General features: G+C 42.0%; 1 protein-coding gene across 3 annotated transcripts in view; it reads left to right on the forward strand.

The window, feature by feature from the left end:
• Positions 1-19,032, forward strand: part of SERINC5 (serine incorporator 5) — a 41,931-nt gene that overhangs the window by 13,663 nt on the left and 9,236 nt on the right. For all 3 annotated transcript variants that reach the window (XM_031051526.2, XM_005151896.4, XM_031051525.2), the window contains exons 2-9: positions 204-371; positions 7,171-7,349; positions 7,656-7,738; positions 9,496-9,589; positions 11,146-11,357; positions 12,193-12,288; positions 15,039-15,165; positions 16,865-16,931. In XM_031051526.2, the coding sequence (XP_030907386.1) occupies positions 204-371; positions 7,171-7,349; positions 7,656-7,738; positions 9,496-9,589; positions 11,146-11,357; positions 12,193-12,288; positions 15,039-15,165; positions 16,865-16,931 (1,026 nt within the window). The remainder of the gene's footprint in view (positions 1-203; positions 372-7,170; positions 7,350-7,655; positions 7,739-9,495; positions 9,590-11,145; positions 11,358-12,192; positions 12,289-15,038; positions 15,166-16,864; positions 16,932-19,032) is intronic.

The raw sequence follows: 19,032 nt of genomic DNA on the forward strand, positions 1-19,032 counted from the left end.
AACTAGAAACTGATGTGCTTCAACCTAGTGATTTCTGATAAATGAGGCAATCTGCTTCCACTTAAATGCTGCTCAGCTGAGAGGAGAGGACTTAAGAAATTCTGGAGTTTTACAGGAAGTCTCACAGATTCACTGACTGACTTTTACATCAGAAACCTAAAGGAGGTGATGGAATAACTTGTGGTTTTTGTCTTCCTTTCCAGTTGGCCTGCTGCTGTGGTATTGCTGCTTGTTCCTTGTGCTGCAAATGCTGTCCCAAGATCAAACAGTCAACCAGCACCCGCTTCATGTATGCGCTTTACTTCATGCTGGTGACTATCATCTGTTGTGTCATGATGTCAACAACCGTAGCTAACGAGATGAAAACGCACGTAAGTAAGAGAGATGAACCCACTGCTGCCGCTGGGAGGAACTGGGTCTCCTTCCTGTCAATTCTTCACCTGTTGAGTGTGTTTCACAACATGAAGAGTCAAGGAACACAGGACTAGACACAGTCTTCCTCCTCCTTCATTGTTCTGCAGTGAACCCATCCCATGTTTGCTGCACAGGTAGTATCACTAAAGCCCATCAGGAGACATGTTATAGTAGAACAAATCAGTTCAGTTCCTTCTGGCAACTTGTTTAGCAGCAGAAGTAGCAGATTAGAAAACAGCTATTCAAGTGTTGCATTTTTAATTTTAGTTCTGTGTTCTTGGTGCTGTGTGACAGACTACTGCCATGCATAATGCTGCAGATCCTTTCCAATGGGTTTTCTTCAGTGTGCATTGAGTCATCCTATTCACACGGGCTGTAACCACAACAGATACTGTTCATCTCTAATTGTCTTTTTAATTAAAAAGCTTCTAAAGCATGAAAGAGCTGTGGCTAAAACTAGATTTTAAAACTCAGCTTTCTTTCAGAGTCTTAATATAACTTTCCTCAGCTAAATGCTCAGCAGCCTGCCTGCAGTCTCACACTGGACCTCATGTACCTTGTCTTCGGTTTGGTTTCTTCCGCTGCCCAAGCTGCTCTCAATAGCACAAATCCTCTCTCTCATCCCCTACAAAATCCAAGAAGAGAAGTTGTTTTTTAAGTAGAGGGAACAATGGCTGGATTGCTTAATTCTTGAAGTTTCTCCACCAAACTTACTATTGGGCCTGCTTCGAGGCTGTGCATGCCCTGGAGGTTCAGAATGGTTCCCTCACTAAGAAGGTCACCTAGTTGTTTTGTGTTACCCTCCCAAGGCCGAGTGCCAGTGGGTGCACAGTTAAGGCTGTTTCCTCATTTAACCAACTGCTGGTCAAGCTTACCTTCTGTGATTGTCTTGCAGTTGTCTGTGAAACACTTAGCTCTTCGTCATTCAAGATCCAGAAGCTGGTGTTTGCACCCTATGCCTGCAACACAGATGAACCAGCAGGCTTATGATAAGGCTAGTTTGAGGATTTCTATGCTGTGCTGCCAGTGACCTTTCTTTCTTCCTGTTGTAACCTCTTCGTATGTTCTGTCCTGATTTTCTTTCCTTTACTAGCACTTTGCTTGAGTTATTCTACCACCACCTTCTTACCCCTGGCTACCAGCAGTTGCTGACAGCCCTGTAAGAGTACCCTATACAGGCATGATGCTTGCCTGTGAGCTGTGACTGCTCAACATGTGCGTGCCGAATTTGCTTGCCAAGAATTACTTTGACTTACTGGATGCTTAGCTTGGCAAAAAAGTGAATAACCCAGGGAACTCAACTGTGTGGGAGACAAATTATGTGCTCATATCCAAATTTCATAAAGTCATTTTCCATCAGTAGTGTGGTTTTAATGCAGCTTGTACCCCTAACAAAAAATACTCCATCCAACAGAAAAGCGATTCAGGAAGCCTTCAACAACATCCTTTTCATTATTGCCAAATTTCTTTTCCAGTTCATAGTCTTGAAAGTTCAGTGTGGGAAGAAATAGCACAAAGTAGCTGTTAGTGTGAAGTGGAAAGATAATCACCCTCTTAATTTAGAGCATTTGATGTCTTTGAATGGTAAATGCACCATATGAAAGTAGGCTTTCTTTATCTGCTCTCTAATTTAATAATTATGTTCAGGGCTGTTGGAAGTTCAAAGACTCCTGAAGCTAATTCAGCCCAGGTGTAATAGAGTGCACCTTGGAAATATTTATTCAGACTAACCAGTCCTCAGTTTCCCAGTGTTTTGAAAGTGCTGGGAACTTACTAATTCCTCTGCTTTTGGCTGGATTGTGGAGCACTCCTAAGTCCTGAAGCTGGACTGTAAGCCAACACTGTGCATGATGCTTCTAGGACCTCAACCCTCTTCCTTGAGAGGAGACAGACTTCTAACTAATTTTAATCAGATTTTTTAAAATTGTTATGAAAATAAAAAATAAAATTTTAGCTCAGTTCTTTATGGAGCCATAATCTTGGCAGGGAACCATGTGTCTGCTTTACCAGTTTAGAGTTCAAGGACACTGATGTTATGTGAAAGGAATCTCCCCCTTGTCAGTGAGAGGGGTTTTTTTTGGTTGATTAGCTACAAATTCCCAAGTCTAAAGTAGTTCTAAAAGTATTTATTGTAACACTTGGTCCTTTGGTGTTATTTTGAGAGGAAGCAGCAGTGAATGTTCGTCTCTTAAGGACACCTTAAACAGACCTGTAAAAAATATTTGTGTTTGTTTTGTTGTATTAATCTACCCCCATGGTCATGCATTCTGTCTATTAAAACACATTTATGACAGTTTTCCAGACTCTGCAGATGCCAGTGCAAAGCTGGGGACCTCTCTGTGCCCTGAAATGTGGCTGGAAAATAAGTCCCTATCACAGGGGTGTCAGCTTCCACATCCTCACCAAAGCTGACAGATAGATGAAACCGTATGTCACTGAGAGGACATGGTACCTGGTTGTCATTTCAAAACCTTAGTTCCTAGTCTAACCAGCAGGTTTTTAAGGACATCGTATTTTGTGATGAGCCCTAAGAATTGGACACTTGACTTTTGTGGGGGGAGTTTTCTCCTGAGCTGTTCCTCCACCCATGGGACACCAAGAGAGCCTTAAAGGGTTAAATTCTGAAAAATGTCCAAAGAAACTAAGGCATTTGTGTTTGATTTCTGTGGAAGAAGTAAGAAGCACTGGAGGGTTAGGGAAGGAGTGGATAGTTTTGACCAGAAAACTATTTTGGATAGTGGTGTGTGGAATAGATTTCAGAGGAGCAAGGTTGTGTATCAACCCAAATGATGGGGTAGGGCATCAATCAAGACATGAGAGCCTCAGTAATGCAGACAGAAACACACAAAAGACCAATATCCAGTTACACGAAATGGTTTAGAGACTTGATTCTGTTCCAAAATGAAGCGAAGCAGCATCCAACTTAAAGTGCTTCTATGCATATATCCATATATAATTTTCTTTTTCCAGTAATTCTGTTGGGATTTTTTTGAAAAACAGATACAGCTTTACTCAAAAATGTTCTGTTGAAGCAAATCCTTGAATTTGACAGGATTCAAAAAGGTAATTGAGAGAAGAAAAGGAAGATAATTGTTTTGGTCTTTTGAAGTAATGTTTTGTGTTTTTTTAATTAAATTCTTACTTTTAAACCTGTTGCATAACTAGTGTTTTACACTGCAAATATCCAGGTCCTACTGAAATAATGAACGGAAAATTAAGAAAGATGTTTTCAGGAAAACAAATCCCAGTAACAACCAGTTCAGTTTTGTCAAAGCATTTCAGTTCTAGATGGCTTTGTGTTCTGGCAGAGCATGGTTTCAGACTTCTTTAGCTAGCCAGGTTTGTATCTTGGACCTTAACTGTATTACAGTATGCTAAAATTCAAATTTGCTACCAAAAATGGGGGTTTTAAGTGCAGATGCCCATTGTGTATTTCTGATGAGAATTTAGCCATAGATCAGAGAATCAGCCAGATTAGAAAAGACTTTTAAGATCATCAAGATGCAAGATAGCATGTGTTTTTGCCCTTGTCTCCCCACCTACACAGATTTTCTTTCATGCTTCCTCTGTTTCTATAACAAAGTTCATCTGCCACATTCTCCCTCTTTTGGATGAGGACATCCAGACAAAAGCAGTCTCATTCTGGCTCTTCAGGCCCATTTCTACACACTCCTTCCTTCCAATTCTTCCTCTGATGCTATTTCCTGCACTTCTGCATTCACAAGCTTGGGTGCAGGAGACCCAAGCTGAGAAGTGACTAAGCCTCAGTTTGGGCATTGTGCTGCTGTGTTGGATTGATTCTTGCACTGCATTTGTTTTGGGGAGCAGCGGTTCACAGTGAAGGGAAAGCAAGTTCAGGGCTGCCTGCTCCTGTTTCTGTAGATGTTGGTATCATCTCAAAGGGTTTCACTGCACTTGGGAAATTGCTGACATTGCTATGATAACATCATTGCTTGTGTAGCATTTGTGGCATTTACGTTATCTGAGTGGATACTGAGTTTCTGCAGCAAGAATGCTTGGTCCCCTATTCAGATGCCAAAAAATTTAGCTTATGTTGCTTTTAAAGGTTTAAAGTAAATATTTCACTATATCAAACTTGGCAAATAGTTAATCCATGATTTAACAGCTGGCAAAACTACCCAGCAAATGGAAAGCCTGGTAAATCACATGAGCTGGGCAGGCTGTTCAGCAGCTGAATGTATTTCAGAGAGAGAGAACTTAAAAAAAAAAAAAAAAGTAACAAAAAACCCCTTCCAAAACCTAGTCTTTTTTAACCTTCAGTGAGAAAGTCACATAAACCTTGACAAACTGTTCCCAGCAGTAGATCATCCTCTCACAAAAACATGCCCTTTTCATTATATTAGCGCTTTTGTCCCCAGCATTGTGCTTGTGCTTATTATCTGCCGGGGTCCCCAAGAGTTTGGTTTTATTCTTGTTCGGTTCCTTCAGGTTCATAGGTCTCCAAAAAGGGTGTTCAATCCCACAGGACCGTTCCTGTGGCCATCACTTGCTACTGCATAGTGTTGTGCATACTACATGACAGCTGAGGTCTTTGTTGCTTGTGTAGGCACAAACTGAGCTATTGTTTTTGTGAATCCATCCATTTTCTCTCAGCCATATCTGTAAAGAAATTACTCCTAAATGGAAAAAAGAACATATAGGTTCAAAAACCCATCTGTAGAAACCTACGCAATTAAAGAAGATGCCCATTTACGGTTACACAAAGATCTGGGTTTAACTTAGTCAATTAATCAGTTGCCAGGGTGTTTTTTTGTTTTGTTCTGTAAGTCTCAAGCAAAATGCTGCTTGGTTCCAAGTACAGATGTTGCAGAAATCTGTCTCCTTGGTCATCTATATCAAGCAAATCCCCAATTTTCTCAGAAATATTGTTAGTTTGGTATTATACATCTTTGTAATCTCTGCTGACTGATGTTATTATAAGCAAAGAACTGGAAAGCATTAACTGATAGGCCAGTTGCTTTCCTTGGCATTGCTGTGGCCTCTTGGCTTGTCCTGGCTTTGCTGTGGCATTGATAGGTCTCTTAATTATTCCAGTCAATCCATTTGCTTGTTTTGAATCATAGCGTGTTTGCCCAGTCTGATGGTTTATAGCCTTTCAAAACCTGGGAAAACCCTGCTGCTCCAGGCAGTTTCTCAGACCGCTCTAAAAACTCTTGGATGCAAGTTAGCCACAGCTCCTCATTTACTGTCCAGCATCTCACACGGTGACTGCTCACCTCTGAGTTACTCCTGAAAGAGCATCTCAGAGTGGTCCAGCTTGAATCCCTTACTGTAACACCACCCAGCTGCGTTGAGACCTGCTTTTCATGTCGTTGGCTGGTTCTAGCCCATCTAGAATCAGCTCAGTACTGTAGTTATGTTTGCTGCCCTTAGCACAGCAACCTAACTTTGCTGTGAGCTGCTAAAATACTTGCTCTTTTTGGGAAGCTGCAAGAGGGTTGTTGAGCTCCTGAGTGGTTTGGGTTGCTGGCATGTCAGGGGAAGTTGCATACCCTGCTGACAGAAGCAGGCTTACAGAGCCTAGTGGCTGAAAGCCTGCAGTTTACATGCTTACCCCCTGTTTCCTGCATCGCAGCTAACTTTCTCCCCAGCTGGGAGCATTGCCTGATCATTTGCTCTTGGGTCCTGTTTGTTCTTTTCTGTCCTGGTTTTGTGTACCAACCTGCCTGCTGAGGGAGGCAGTGTCTGCTGTCTTTGCTAACTTGGAAATGTTCAAGGATGGTGTTGCCCACAGTCTTTGCATATTTTTTTCCTGAGCAAAATCTGGCCTAGCTGAATGCCTTCTGAAGTTTGATTCCCACCTCCCTTGCCCAAGTTACTTATTTCTGCATGTTGTGTCCTGGCAGACATGTCTTCTCTCTCCTCCAGTGACCTGTGCAGGTAGCAGCAGTTGGTTCCAGGGGGTTTGCTGTGTTGTTTGACTGGTCTCACCAGCCTCAGCTGAGACCTGTGAGCATAGAGAGAGGCTTTTTCTTCAAAACCGACGGTGGTTTTCTAATTAAATACCTGCATTTCTGCACAGCTCAGTGGCTCCCTGGCTGCGAGGGGGGTGTCTCCATGGAGGCATCACACAGGACTGCGTCCTGGCCACACAGACCTGATTTTTTGAGCACCCAGTGTCATGTCTGCCTGTGAGACTGAAGCCAAAAGCTGTTTGCTTTCCCTTGTGGCAAGAGCAGGGCCTCAAAGACAAATATTTAATGAGTCAACAGAAAGGTGGAATTTTCCTGCCTCTCTATTAATTTAAAACAAGATCAGGGCAGCTGGCACAATGCCCTTTCAGAGGCTGTGATGGAGAGGAGGGGGTTGCTGCCCCTGTGCTGCTTGGGTGTGCTTTGTTCTACATATTCATGGAGAGCAGCATGAGCCAAAACTTCCTGCCTTGCAGCCTCGTGCATGCCCCTCCTTGATTACTAAAGCAATCAAAGTCTTCTGTTAAGCATGGGAGGGTGGGAGAGGGTCCCTAGGGTGAGGGGATGGGCAGTAAAGGAAAGAAAGATGGACTTGTACCCCCAAAGCATGTGGAGGGAGTTGGGACTGGAGGCTCTAGATTACTCCAGTTCTTTGTGTTTTACATTTATGTCTCTTGAATCTTTAAATCCAGGCAGGGAGTTACCAAGAAAGAAATATGTTAAATGAAGCCAGTGAAAAGTTGGTGGTGAACAGATGTAGACATGCTTGGTTACAAAGAGCCCTGTGTCCTATCTAACAGCTTGTAACGTGTGTGCTTTTCAGATTCCCTTCTACAAGCAGATGTGCAAGAGTATTCAGGCGGGTGAGATGTGTGAGAAGTTGGTGGGATACTCTGCAGTATACAAAGTCTGTTTTGGAATGGCCTGTTTCTTCTTTTTGTTTTTCTTATTCACCATCAAAATTAACAGCAGCAAAAGCTGCCGTGCATATATTCATAATGGGTGAGTATTTGTTTGACTGCTTCATTTCCACTTCTCTTTACCAGTTTGTGCTGCCTGCTTTCCAGCTGAATGTAGCACTAAGCAGAAAAACCCCAACCCAAACCAAAAGCTGATTCTACTGCTTTTGTTGGAATTAATGCAATCAAGTGAGAACTAACTAAAGTGTCAGTCAGTCATCAAAGGGGTTTTTCTTTTGTTCAATCTCAGGCTTTAAATAAAGATTTCTCTCATGATACTTGACTTGAAGACCTCTATACCTATTGTAACCAAATGACTTTTTTTTTCCCCTCCTCTCCTCTTGTCTAGATTCTGGCTGATAAAACTTATACTTCTGGCAACAATGTGCTCAGGAGCCTTCTTCATTCCTGATCAGGACACTTTCCTCAATGGTATGTCCTTGTTTTGTAGTGCTGCTTCATTCTGTATTACCTTGTGGGTGGCTATAAGGCCTAAAGGTCTTATCAACTTGAATATTACCATGTTTCTTCAAGCGAAGTTTGAGGGAAACTGTGTACAGAGTAGATGGTCTTCTCATGAAAGTAGATGGTCTTTTCATAAGAAAAGAGCACGTAGTTTACATGCAGTAAAGAGCATGTTTTTTTTTTCTGACCAGGAGCAGGCCAAATGGGTAGGTGCTGTCTTGCAGATTGTTTAAAAGAGGGGGAGCTGTAATGGTCCACAAGAAATGGTTCTCTCAAGAGCATAGAGCCCCATGCTAGTTTGGCTTGTGCAGGTTGCTCTGCAGTAGCACAGCAGCCAGAATCATGCATTATGGAGAGGTGCTGGTGCTTGAGGGAGCACAGTGCCTTTCTGGGTGCTGGTGTTTGCTGCTGGAAACCTGCAGTGCTGTGAAAGTATTTGGGATGTTAGCTATCAGGCTGGTGGTGCAAATGCATGAAAGTAAAATTAGACTTTTTCGGGTGCTCTGCTGACGATGCTGTGCCTTGAAGCATTTCTAGTTTTGGAAGGCACCCTGGCACCAGATAGGCATTGTTTAGTCCAGGCTCAGTTAGATGCCCCAGAAGTGAAGGTCTCCTTATCCCTGTTCCTCTCGCCCATGAAGTCACGAGATGACTATATATACTTGTCCTTAGTATCTCATCACTGTTTGGATTAGAAAGATGCACTTGTGCAGTGCATTGTACTCATAAGCAAATGAAACTGCTTATAATCTTTGCAAGTGACCCTTTTCATGGTGAAAAGTCTTCAAGAACTGAAACGTCTGGGGCAAAGGGAAAGCAGAACTTTTTGTGTTGGTTAGGAATCCTGTTTCTCAAATGGAAACTAGTCTAACCCAGAGTGGAAATACAGCATAGCAAGCTTTCTTCCCCACATTACCTCCTGACTTCTCTCTCTGAATCTATAGTCTGCACATCCTGCTAAACAGCCCCTGAATTTGAGTTTTACAGATGTCATCTGAAATCGGCTGTGTACCTGGAGTCATGTATAGGCTATGCACCACTGCATAGCATGCTGCACAAACTGTTTAAGCAACTAAACATTTAAATAGGTATCTGTATTTCCTCAGAGACATCTGATGTTGTATGTAAGAAATCTGTTGTCTGAAGTATCCAAGCAGCTACCTAAATACAGTATATGTAGGTCAATGGTTAAGTAGTCAAACAGCCTCTCTTCAAACGAGTCAGTGAATACCAAGTGTTCCCATCTCTTTGGGAGTGGCTCAGGACAACATTTGGAAATAGATAAGTTCCACCTTTGTTTTTCTGTGGTACTGGAATCTGGACAGAAAGAAATTGCCCTTTATAGCACTGTGTTCCAGTACCTTGCAATTTTGGGGTTTAGATTCCTGTGAAATGCCTTCATGCCACCAGTTGCAAATAAAGGTTTCAGTATTTTGTGTCTGAATATAGTAACTCATCGTCTCCACAAAAATTTTCTAGGTTATGGAAACTCAATAAGTGTCCTAACAGGCTTATTTTGAAAGTGGAGCACATTGCAAGCTGAATTCAGGAGGGAGCTAATCTTCATTTAGCTGAGTTGGCTTTTCAGCTGAAATCTTCTGCTACATCTGTGGGCTTGAGATATTCAAACAGCATTCACGGCTTCACTGCATAGACAGTGATTCCATTTTATCTCAAGGGAAAGGTGACTGCAGTTTGACCTATTTTCTGCCTCTACTTTTTAGCCTGGCGCTACGTGGGAGCAACAGGAGGTTTCCTTTTCATTGCCATTCAGCTCATCCTGCTCGTTGAGTTCACACACAAATGGAATAAAAATTGGTATGTGCGGGTCAAGTAGTTATTTGCATAAAATTCTAGTGAACTCCTGAACATTACATTGCTCGTAACAAGGAATTTAAAAATATCATGGATGTAATTTTTGAAAGAAGACCCTTTCATTTCAATGTTTAGGGCTGCTCACCTTTGCTTCATCCAGTTTTTCCTTCCCCAGATGTTTCCTCGTTATTCACTTGTACTCTGCTGAGCTATTCTCAAATGGAATTGCTTAGCTTCCAATAATCAGTAGCATGTTAGCGTGCAAAAACCTTGAAGTTGTTTTGTATGAAAAGATATCTGCTAAGAAAGAGTGGTGCAAGAGGATAAAACTGGATTTGAAAAATGTAACAGTGAAACTGCATACAGTGATATAAACTGGTAAATCCTGCTTTTTTGTTTCCTTTTAATGCACATCCATTTTTTTTAATTGTGTCTGGACATGAGAACTGCTACTTTCTCTTCAACTTTTTTCATCTATATATGAAATATTCCATTATCAACCCACATATACCCCATTTTGGTATTGTTTTCATTTCTGGTTCAGGCATGTTTTCTATTACCTTCCTAGCTCTTAGCTTCTCATAAATTTAAAATATTTAAATTGTCCTCCCACATACATGCAAGAACTCCAGCCTCCACCTCCATCCTCTCTGTTTCTCATTTCTTCCTCTACAAACCTTTGCAGTCCTCTCTAGTACCAGTTAACAAAGTGACTGCTAAGAATTTTAGCAAACCTTTGGCTTGTTAGATACCTGTTTTCAAGGAGGAAGAGGTGAGAACTCCTCCGTTTTGTTACAGCTACTTCCTGTAGCTGCTTTTCTTTTCTAGTAGCAGCATGTAACTTTAACACTCCCTCCATTAGATACTCTTCTAAAAATAAGTCATGTTTGCACAAAACAAAACAACAATAAGCAAAAAAACCAAACAGCCACCTTCCATGCACCAAAAATCCCTTTGTGCCAAAACAACTTTTTTAGTTGCTGCTCCGAAAAAAATGGTGATTTTTGCAAGAGGAGTCTGGAAGGTGAAGAATAAAAGGTGAACCGTGCTTTAGTTGAGGCATATTGATGAGATAGACTCAAATGGAGATGACACTTTTTGAACAAAGAGGTGGTAAAATTGTTCAAGGTGGTGCAAGAAGCAGAAGAGAGGACATGCCAAACAACATGCCTTTGCTGTAGTTGTATGAAGAGCACTGCTTGCTAGCTAAACCTGCAACAATCTCAGCTCCTACTGAGGAAATCCCTGAAGTATTGAGCTGAGATGCGCTGATGGGCTGATCCCAGAGATTGGAAGGTCTAGGAGGCATGCTGGGCTATAATTACAGAAACAGCTGGCCATGATAATACAGAAGATAAACACTAATGCTAAGGAATGTTTACATCTGTTTCATGGGAGGAACTTTGCAAGGGCCTTGTTGATGTAGTGACCTACACATTTCAGGAAAGCAAGCACCGTCTTTTGTATTAGAGGATATTAAAAATTCAGCTATTTAGAATTTAATTCTTTTAGGGAAGGGAAGACAAAGATAAGGTGCTTGTCTCTCTGTCTCTCCACAGGACTGCGGGTGCAAAGCACAAGCAGATGTGGAATGGTTTGCTTGCTCTCGTCACTCTCACATTGTACTCCATTGCTGTGGCAGCCCTGGTCCTCATGGCTCTTTTCTACACACACTCAGAGGGCTGCATGTACAACAAAGTCCTGATTGGTGTTCACGGTGGCCTGTGCCTCCTTGTGTCATTGGTGGCCATATCTCCCTGTGTCCAGAATCGTGAGTCCGCTGATCTGTTTTTCCTCTTGGATCTCTCGTGCTGCCACAGGTGTATGCCTGGGGGCATGACCCATGTCCAGGCAGAAAGTCTCAAGACAGTTCAGAGCTGGTGCTGCTCTTGCCCCTGTCCTTTATTTACACCATGAAGTGCTGTTGCTGGTCATCAGCTCAACTACTAAAACTAGGAGAGTGTGAGACATTTTGGGTATGCCATCAGGCAGTCATAGTGTGAAGAAAGCTCTGTGCTGGTAATGTGCTGCAGAGCTTACACAACTCTTACGGTGACAGCAGTTGAGTAATAGCTGACAAACTCATCCACCATTTACTTTTGACTGCTTATGGTTTACCATCTGTAAATTTTGGGCCTGAAGGAGTTGACAAGAGTATTTTATGTTTCAGTATATGAAGCATATATGTGCACTGTTATTATCTTGCATATACTGGACTTGGAAATAGTAATTTGAGTTAACACCAACACAAAATTTACAGGCAAATAAAGCTGTCATGTCAGCACGTCAGTAGCTTTGGGAAAGCTGGTGCTTTTGGTGAGAATAGAGGGGTGATTCACTACTTGCAGGAAATCTTTAATGCCTTCTAAAACTGCCATCAGAACTAAAGGACACTCTTTTCTCTTTACATGCCACTGGAAGTGTATCTAAACTGACTTTAAAACACATGAACTGCTCTAAACCATGAAAGATACACTTCTTTTCATAAAACATGAAGGATACACTTCTGAAGCATGCTGGTGTGCTGTTCTTTAAAGGATATGAATTTCTTTTTCAGCTTGTTAAACTGTCTGCAAAAATAATTTGTTTTCCTCTTTCATGCAAAGGCCAGCCCCACTCCGGTTTGCTGCAGTCAGGAGTTATCAGCTGCTATGTCATGTACCTCACTTTCTCTGCACTGTCCAGCAAGCCACCAGAAACTAGTAAGTTATGTAATGCTCCACGTAAATTCTTTTAGACATGTATTAAAAGCTAGAATTTAGCAAACATGAATTAAAAAATTTAGGGATATTGGAGTGCTGACTTTGGTCTGTTCTGGCCTATGCTGAAGAAACTGCAAACACTGGAAATAATTCTGGCAAGAGAGAAACCATGCAGTTGGCACTCTCCACGTATCTGTTTCCTACCATCAAATTTCCTAGAGTCTTGTAGCCTACTCCTTGTGTGGCAAGTGCATGTTCTCATACAATATATAATGTGTTTGGTCACATCATGGGAAAGGAGTTGGAACAAATAGCTCTTAGATGCCACTGGAAGAAGCTGTGTGATCAGTTCCATCAAAAATTTTACTAGGTTCCCCAACACTTAGTAAGTGCTGGCTATCACAGTTGATACTAAAATCCCTTCTAGAATTGTTATGCTAGATAGCTTTAGCTGTGGACTCCTTATGAAGCAAAAACTTGTGTACCACTCGTCTTCCATTTTGAAAGAAGACGTTCTGAGAAAGTACTTGGAGTTAGGTTGCAGTTATTTGAGATGATGTTGTTCTTCAGCACAGTTTCTGTATTGCACTTGACTTGCCTTCTAACCATTGGCACTACAAAGCGGGAGAAGAGAACTCCCTGGAGTTTTAAGCTCTTTATGCTACAAAAAAACAACACGACATTATGAACACAAGTCAAACTTTCCTTTTCCCATCACAATCACCTGTTTGGACAGGGAGCATTCTTTTCACTCGAAGAAGACTTTTCTGGTTCAAATTAGTAATGCTCTTCTTTATTATTGCTCGACTGGAATAGTTGAAAGAGTAACTAGAAGAAAACCAGTCTGTTGGCAGGAAGAAGTTTTTATAGACACCTCTTAAGAAGAAAGGGGAGAGATGGGGCAAGGAATCTCTCTCAAACTTGTGTAGGCACAGGCACAAACAAAAATGTCTTCTAGAGCTAAGATGGACAGATAGTATTTAGGTGGAAGATTTATTTAAGGAGTTTAAGCAGTGTTTTTGAATGAACATAGACATTAATTTAGAAGGCATCTGAATTACTCACAGGACTTGACACAATGTTAAAAAAAAAAAGAGGAGGAAGAAAGTGATGTGTGGTATTAGATCATTGGCCCTGTGTTATTTTGAGCTTGTGACAGACAAAGCCTTCAGCAGTTAAATGAATGCTATGATTCTTTTTGTATGTATTGCAAGCGTGGTTACTGCGTTGGTCAGAGTATGCATCAAGCACGCTCTCTCAGACCTCCTGAATCAGTTGCTCCACCTTATCTTCTCAGGTCAGAGAACTCTCATAGTTGTCATCCTCTCTGAGATGTTCCTTGCTTCCCTGTCTGTATGATAAGGACTCTCATACTGGCCTTTGCAGCTTTTACAATGGCATGTGTTGGACAGTGTGTGGGGTGCTGGCACTTACTAAGGTGTCCCATGGCCTGTTACTCAGATTTGCCATGAATTTATCTAATGTTGATTCATTCCTCAAGGAGGGACTTTCAAATTTGCCTTCTTGCCATTCAGCCCCTTTGTAAACCAGGCCTGAAGTAAATGAAAGCCACAGGTATTTATTTACAACACCCAAAAAGCAGAGTTGCAAGTGTCTTAAGAACAGTGTCTTAAGACACTGTTAAGTGTCTGCAAGAAGCGTCTTGCACTGAAGTTGCAAGTGTCTTGGGCAAACAAAAGGTAATGTCTACTGAACTTGTGCTTATCACAATGTGCCTTAGCTTTTTGGTGCCAGAGTTAGCTAAAAGGCCTGCTAAACAGTGGATCTGCCTTGCTGCAAAAGTGTCCCTGGTGGACGGGTAGGGCATTCTGTACATCTCTGGCCATGATGTTCCATCTTGCCTTCCAAGGCTTGTTGTCTCTTCTTTTGCCCCCACCTCCATGCTGTCCCTGCTGTGTGCTGATAAAGCTGTTTGTGCAGCTCTGTGGGGCCATGCAAAGTCCTCCCCCAGCAGGTCAGGATACTGATTTTGAGTTTATTGTTAACTGGGGTGCAGTCTTTACTGTATTTTGCTCTCTGCTCTTACAAACAGTTGTGCTATCCCAGTGGGGGTGCAGTGTGGCTGCTGGAGGAAAGAGGACATAGGAACACAGTTTGCTTGAAACAGCACTGGCTCCAAAAGCTCTTCGTTTGAAATAAGGTGCAGATGTCGTCTCCTGCTTTGGGGTGATGCTCAACTTGCCTCTTCCTTGCCTTGACTCCAGACACCAAAAAGCCAGATGCATCTTAGAACAAGGAGTTAATTTCATTTCAGGGACCTAGGAGTACTATTTGTTTAGATGTTCAGATAAAATCTTGCCTGTAAGCGTGCATCTCCTTTTCTTTGGGCCTCTGTATATGCACCTCTGCTGCCAAAGAAATTTATGGTCTTGAGACTCTGCTACCTTTGTCTTATACGTTGTCCTGGATGAAATACTGGTAAACTTCCAGCTTCCTCTTTCACAGTTCACCAGTCTTTTTCCTTGTTCGTCTGCTCTCATCAAACAAGAAATTTAAGTACACTACTTAGCTGCATTTTTGTTTTGCCTGAAACACAGAATGTGCCACCTCAGATTTATGTAATTTTTCCTGTGTGATCTTTTTAGAAGATGGATAGAAACAACTGAAATATACCAGTGTCTGAATTAACAAAGATACATCGCTGAATACCTTCAGTCTGATGACTTCTTTGAAATGCAGTGAAATGAGCTTTGCTAACTGTACTCTTTTGTTTGTTTTCTTTTGTGAAGTCCTGGATGAAAACAATCGGAACATCACAATCTGTGTACCTGAATTTAGTCAAGACCTGCACAGAGATGAAAACCTGGTTACTGGCCTGGGTACTACCATTTTGTTTGGCTGCATTTTATATTCTTGGTAAGTCTGGGGGTTTGCACTTACCTCACTGTAAATGCAATGTCATGGTCTGACTAGAGAAGGCATATAGGATGCCTATTGTGGACAAAATAGCAGGAAGAAACTCAGCTGGAAGGTTCATATTCTCCCCAGTTTCAGAATGGTTAGATGTTTTAGCCAAAAATGTTCAACAAGGTAGTACAACTTTTGAAAAAAATACACTTCATTAAAACCAAATAGAGCATTTTACATCTGGAGGTGGAGGGGAAAAAGTTTCCAGCTGTCCAGGATCTCAGACAGTCTCAGGGTGGTTTGATTCTGAGTTTACTCTTTCTGCAAGAAAAACGCTGTGCAGTTGTGATCATCTGAAAAAGGTACCTGAAATTTCTGTAGCCTCCTGGCAGAGGCCAGGACTGTTCCTTGAGGGTCTTTCAAACTGACAAAACTGGGAGGGTTTAAGGCTTCCTTTGAACAAGTGATGAGTACAGTATTGCCATCAGGATTTGCCAGTGACCTCCTTATTCAGAAAAATCCATTGGTGCCCATACAGTTGTGATGCTCACCTTGTATCATTGCAGCTCACATCAATAAATTCAGTCATGCTTCAGGATGGGGAGGTGAGGAGTTGCTTTTGTTTGAAAGGTGATGTACTGTTACCTGTATTGCCTGTTTTGGCTGTGCAGGTTAGCAGGAAACAGCACTGCCTGTCTGCTGCAGGTTTTTGAGCAGGTTCTGCTTCAGAATCAGTCCACTTCAAAATTCATATACTGAAAATCCTTTGTAATTTTGAAGTGAAAACAAAAATTTCTGAAGAGGTAGCACAGCTACTCTTATGTTGTCAAATATGCATGTGTTCCATATAATTCTAATATGAAATGTATGGATATCATGTGTTTAGTTTGCATTAAAATAGTATTTTCGGTGCCTCAGGAAGGTGTTTTGGGAATACAGACAACTTTCACATAGCCTGCAGAAGGGGAAGTGCACCAGGTAGCTGGGTAAATAAGAAGGCCTTCAAGGGAAAGGTTTTGAAGTATTGCTTACTAAGGCGCAGTGTGTGCAGCAAAGCATTAACACATGTCTCCCTGTGGGTAAAGGAGGATTTGCATTACACATTCTGAAGGGGGAAGACTGGGCAAGAAATGTCTATTCTCAGAAAAAACTAGAAAGGATTGGACTCAATGATCTTAAAGGTCTTTTCCAACCTAACTGATGATATGATTCCCCCCAGACAACTACAGTCATGCAAGAAAATTATTTCTGACCACTGGTACACTGTTGATAATTTACTTTTGAAATCAAACTGCTGCCAGTGACTTGTTCCTTAGCCAGCAAAGCCTTTGCAGAAATGCTGAGCCAAAGTGATGGCTGTAAGGTTAACATAGAAGCTTTGGTTGCTCACAGCAGGGGAGATCTCTTCTGAATTGCAAATTGGAGCGTTTAGCTGTTTGCTGCTGTATGATTGTGATGAATTCACCACCTTTCAGGAGTGACCTACTTTTAAACTCATGGTTCAGCCTGATTTGTCCAGTGTCTGGCTGTGGTTGGTGTATACTCACGCAGAACAAACTTTTCACATGCTTAATGCTCAATGCAATATCCAGGCAAATGCTTAGCTTAGGCATGAAAGTAACTATTTATGTTTGCTGTGGTGTTGTGAAATCATGCTTAGGCTTATACTTGTGGTGAGGTTTTTGACATTATCTTCTTTTGCTCCTAGTTTGACCTCAACAACACGTGCAAGCTCAGAAGCACTGAGGGGCATATATGGAACACCTGAAAGTGAAGTGAGTTCTTGCTTCCTCCCACAGGCTTTGTGTGCAGGCTTCCTCATGTGCTTTTCTTGCTGTTGTTTTTATGGCTAAGTAACCTGTAATTAGGTGAAAACAAAAGCTTGTTCGTAACATGCAGGTTCTGGTTGCTAGACCAGACCAAACCAGACTATACCCAGAGTCCATATCAGAATACTTCCCCCCACTGACCGTTGTGCAGGTCTTGCTGGTCGCATGGAGATGCCTTTATGTACTCAAATAATCTGCTGCTCTTGTAGTTTATTTAACATCCTGCATGCTTCCTGTAAATCTTCCTGTGCCCCACACAAGCTCATGTCCTCTCATTTAAAGGAAAAGTCTGCTAGGAAGCTATCAGAAGTGGTGGTGTTCCTGAATGTTTTCAGTACTTACTGCCTTTGTTCTCATCACAACTGAGTCATTCCAAGATCCTATCTCTTATTTTTATTTCCACACATAAGTACTTCCTCTCTTTTTTCCTGTGATTTCATCTTGGATTATGTTTCTTGTCCCTGTTTCAGCAGGACCGGTTTCTTTATTACACCTGCCTATTTCTTTGGCCACCTTATCCTGGAAACACCCAGGATACACTGTGAAATAGGTGGTGGTTTGCTGTATAACAGTTACCCTTTAATTAGGCTTGCTAATGTCACTCTCCAAACGTGTATATGTGTTTGGAGGATGAATCCATAGCTCTCTTGCTGTTGATGTTACTGGCATCCACAGTTTTAACTTCTGCTTTTAACCTTCCTGCAGCAGGAGCTGCAATGGGGCTGGGGTGGCTAACACAGCAGGCCCTGGATGTGCCCCCCTTCCCGAAGGTGCAGCTCATGCCCCAGTGCTTGCTGACAGCATTATTTCCAGATCATTTGGCTTTAAAGAGGGGCACAAGAGCCGCCAAACAGAAACATGAAGAAATGACTGGTGAAGAGCAACTAATTGCACTCTGATTGCCTTCCCTGTTGCAAAGGGCTTTTGTCTTCTGGCCAGGAGCCTGAATGTAGCTCTGCACTTGCTTGTGGTGTAGGAAGGTCTGTCTGCCTCTGTGCTCCAGACAAATAAGCATTACAAGGGGCTAGCAGTACATGTCTCAGCATTACTAATTTCCTCACTCTGTGTGTGCAGGGACTTAATTGCAACTGATTAAGAGGTTGCAATTAAGTCACATTGCTTCAGCATGTGAGTGCAGCCCAAGGGTTGCTCAGGCTGGTGCTGTAGGTGAGGCTTGGCACAGCGGCAGAAAGAGATGCGGAGTAAGGGTTTTATTGAAACTCAGCCAGTCTCAGAAAAGAATAAGCTTTTTGGCTTTTTATGAGTTTATGGACCTGTGAGTCCATTTAATCATGAATATGCAGGGTAAAAACTGCCATTTGATGTTCCCATTGGACAATTTACCTTAAAGGCTTACTATCTGTTTATTGTGTTACTGTGAAAGTGAGTCAAAGAACTCCCTAAGACTCAATTTGGAGTTTTAGAAAACAGACATCCTTTGTTGCCGCACTGGGCACATGGGGGATCACTCCACCTAACGTGCATGCACGGCAGTGTAACTATGCATTACTTTCCCAATAAACTATTAGCATATCCATAATTTTCTTATAACTCATTACGGTAATGTAAGTGTTCTATACACATGTGAGCACAGTCTCTTAGGTGCTTGTCCAGGGTCCTCAAAGGTGGCCTTTGATAGTCTTCCTCACTGTGTCCATTCTTGCACATGCCCTGTTGTCCATTACTATGTTTCTCAAAGCTTGCTGATTCCCACATTTTGGTCTACATTTGTTGCTGTTTCAAGGATATAGTGTCCCATTGCTTCCTTTTATCTTGTCCAGGCTCAATAACTTACTTATTGTTTATCAGGGTGGTTAGACTTCTCCAAGGTAGGTATCAGTAGGGCATTTTACAAACACTTGCAACTGGCTTGTGCCGACCTAGGAGAGAGGCTAGAACACAAAGTATAGAATTACAACAGTAAATATTTATTCATGCACATGGGGTGTCCCAGACAAATTGGGGCAACCCAAATGGTTTTACACAGGGTCCTGGTACCATACCCTTCAAGCATTCAGGTATAGCACTGTTTGAGTAATCACTGACA

The sequence above is a fragment of the Melopsittacus undulatus genome, chromosome Z (assembly GCF_012275295.1).
Source record: "Melopsittacus undulatus isolate bMelUnd1 chromosome Z, bMelUnd1.mat.Z, whole genome shotgun sequence".
In the NCBI taxonomy this organism is placed as follows: domain Eukaryota; kingdom Metazoa; phylum Chordata; class Aves; order Psittaciformes; family Psittaculidae; genus Melopsittacus; species Melopsittacus undulatus.